The sequence below is a fragment of the Phragmites australis genome, chromosome 7 (assembly GCF_958298935.1).
Source record: "Phragmites australis chromosome 7, lpPhrAust1.1, whole genome shotgun sequence".
Taxonomy (NCBI): Eukaryota; Viridiplantae; Streptophyta; class Magnoliopsida; order Poales; family Poaceae; genus Phragmites; species Phragmites australis.
The window spans coordinates 25,293,594-25,296,996 of NC_084927.1; the positions used below are offsets into that span (position 1 = coordinate 25,293,594).

At 51.1% G+C, this 3,403-nt stretch overlaps 1 protein-coding gene and 1 pseudogene across 1 annotated transcript; one reads left to right on the forward strand and one right to left on the reverse strand.

Moving 5' to 3' along the window:
* Positions 1-325: 325 nt before the first annotated feature.
* LOC133925682 (small nucleolar RNA Z247) lies at positions 326-454 on the reverse strand (annotated as a pseudogene).
* A 975-nt stretch (positions 455-1,429) lies between these two features.
* Positions 1,430-3,403, forward strand: LOC133924357 (NAC domain-containing protein 92-like). Its single transcript, XM_062369848.1, has 4 exons — positions 1,430-1,607; positions 1,806-2,051; positions 2,154-2,416; positions 2,534-3,403. Exons 2-4 carry the CDS (start codon positions 1,880-1,882, stop codon positions 3,056-3,058), a joined length of 960 nt encoding a protein of 319 aa, XP_062225832.1. The 5' UTR covers positions 1,430-1,607; positions 1,806-1,879; the 3' UTR covers positions 3,059-3,403.

Consider the following 3,403-nt stretch of genomic DNA (forward strand, 5'->3'; position numbering starts at 1 on the left):
TGAAGTTTTTGAAGGTGATTAGTTTTAGACGTCATAATTCACCCCCCCCCCTCTTAGGACGTCACCGATCTTTTCACCATGTACCAATTGGTGTCGAGTCCATATGACATCATGGCTGATTGTGCTAATTTAAGAACGGAACTGTCTTCACCGGAGAAATACCAATCAAAGCGCTTCCAACACAATCTTTCCGTCATCGCGTCAACGTGCACCTTGTCCTCTTGTATCACCACGACCACCCCAGTCACTGTGACCACGACCACCGCGCACTATAGCATTGACCGATGGATGGTACTGATGCCCATCAGCCTGCATATTGAGTCGAGCTTCATACACAAGGAACTGCGCACACTCTAGAAAATCTCATCCTTGCTAGTGATTGAGGAGATGAAGGGGTGTAGTCTGAATCTAGTCCTGCAAGGATGTAGGACACAACATCATCATCATTGAGCTTCTCCAAGGCCACCGCCATCTCATCGGCAAGACTCTTCACTTGGTGAAGTAGGTGGTTGCCATCATGTCGCCCTACTACTCCCTTGAGAGCTGTGTGCGGATGTGGACGATCATCGACTTGGACTATGATGAATACATCTCACCAATTCCTTTCCACACGTTAGCGGCGATTTCCAGTTATGCCACTTGCACGAACACTTCCCGCGACAAGGTCGAGAGAAGGTACCCAAGCACCTGCTAGTCTTGGGCGATCCACATCGCATAGGCAGGGTTGTCAACTTCCTCCCCAGTTCCTTTGCCCGCCTTTGAGACGGTAAGCTTCTCTGGCTGCGTCACCTTGGAGCCATCCAGATAACCGGTCAGCCGTGCTCCTCGCACCGCCGGCATAACCTAGGCCTTCCACACCAGAAAGTTGTCCCGGTCGAGTTTCTCTGAGACAGGGTGGTCGAGGGCCACGCACCCAGAGAGGAGGTCGAGGAAGATGACATCGCCAAAAAAACCTAGATGCGATTGGAGGAGATGGCTCTGATTACCATATGAGATTAGATAAAAAAAAACGTGCACTTCGTATGTGCCGTCCTTCATATTAATATATAGTCGAGCAACAAGGCTATGACAGATTATAAAATTGATTTATAAAATCTATCTCTAAAGAAATCTATCTTTACATATCTCATAGTTACATAATCACATATGATTCTATTCTATCTAAAGCAACGAACCCTGTAACTGCGAAGGAGCAAGTTAATTTGGTTAATGAAACAACAGCTGTGGAAGTAGAGCCACCTCTGCCCCAATTGGCATGCACTCTCATCTAGTCATCTCCATGGGAGTTCCTTCGCACCACGTTCCTTTCTACTAGTAGAAAGACGCAGTACCGTCTCAGTATTTAAACCTGGCCACCACCTCCCTCTCACATTATCCCCCCCCCCCCCCCCTGATCACTTCCCCTGTCGCCCTGCACTAACAGGTAATCAGCTTGTTGCCAGTTCTCCCTTCTCTCTCTCCTCCTCTCTCTTCAGTATGTTTCTTTTTGTTTTTTGTTTTCCCTGAAGAGCTTCCTCAATGTTCTATCTCACCTGATGAATACTTCGTGTTGCACCTATTGAATTTCTTTTTTTCGAAAGGAAGGACGGCGCTATTGAATTTCGTATGTTTGTTCTTTCTGCTTGTCTTTCCATGTACTTTTTCATCCATTTTTTTAAGCTTTGCTGATTGGTTTGATTCCCGAGATGTCATGTAATGGATGATTAACGAGTACTAGTACTAGTACTTTGTGTTGCTACCTCGTCTCTGAATTGAATGATCTGCAGTCCTATTTTATGCGAATCCTCCTTGTACAAATGTTTCAGGACAGCCGTTGTGCTTTGCACAACAGCAGAGACGCCAGCCAGCTCTGCTGCTGCATAGCGGACAGGAGTAGCCAATGGAGCAGGACTTGCACCAGCCCATGGACCTGCCCCCGGGCTTCCGCTTCCACCCGACGGACGAGGAGCTCATCACGCACTACCTCGCCAGCAAGGTCGCCGACGCCCACTTCGCCGCCGTCGCCGTCGCCGTGGCCGACCTCAACAAGTGCGAGCCCTGGGACCTGCCATGTAAGCACCCGCCACCACATCCATATCTACATGCACAGCACACACGTTTTTTTTCACGGACCAAAGCATAAACATGGTCCATGTCGTTGTGAACACGCGCAGCGCTGGCAAAGATGGGGGAGAAGGAGTGGTACTTCTTCTGTCTCAAGGACCGGAAGTACCCGACGGGTCTGAGGACGAACAGGGCCACGGAGGCCGGGTATTGGAAGGCCACGGGCAAGGACAAGGGCATCTTTAGGGGCAAGACCCTCGTCGGCTCCAAGAAGACGCTCGTCTTCTATACGGGGAGGGCGCCCAAAGGCGAAAAGTCTGGCTGGGTCATGCACGAATACCGCCTCCACGGTGTCCCTAAGGCCGCATCCAAGGTTGGATTTTTTTTTTATATAGCATGCGTATGTGAATAATTTGCACCGGTCGATCGATCACGTCTGATAGATTTTTCCTCTCTTAATTTGGGCCGTGTTTTTGCACCACCTTGGCAGAACGAGTGGGTGCTGTGCAGGGTGTTCAAGAAGAGCCTCGCAGGAGTGGTACCAGCAACGGCCAAGGAAGGCGCCGGGGAGATGGCCATGATGGACGACATAGTCATCTCTCACCTCAGTCCGCTGATGGACATGTCCGGCGCCGTGGCCGTCAACCCCGCGGCGGCACACGTGGCCTGCTTCTCCAACGCGCTGGGGGGCCAGTTCTTCAACCAGTCGGCGGCACAAGTCGCCGGCGCAGCTGGTGGCGTCGGTGGCACGAACCATCTCAGCCTCGCCTCCTCATCCCCGTTCCTGACCAGCTTCGCGCAGTACGGGCAGCTGCACCACGGCATGAGCCTGGTGCAACTCCTGGAGAGCAACGGGTACGGCGACGCGGGCAGGCAACGGCAGCCGGCGCCGTGCAAGGGCGAGCGGGGGAGGCTGAGCGCGTCGCAGGACACCGGCCTCACCTCCGACGTGAACCCCGAGATCTCTTCCTCCTCCGGCCAAAGATTTGACCACGAGCAGCTCTGGGGCTACTAATCAAGCTCTACGCACCTCGTCAATGGAGATCAGTATAGAAGTACTGTAATTAAACCTGTGAGATTCATCGATTGTGGCATCGGGCTGCGTTCCATTTGTTAGCGTGCTTGTAGATTATCAGGCGATTTGAGGGTATAATTAGCATTGCAGTATCCATGATTTGGCGCAATATTTCCCGAGTTAACATCAAGCTATGGATGGGATAGATACCTACCTCTGCTAGCTATCTACTCTATAGTTAGTTAGGCTCAATTGAGTAGTTGTTTGTGAAAAGGGGCTAGTGTGATCTCATCCTGAACGTACCTAAAAGTTTGACTTGTTATTATGGTACTAGTAGCCATGCTA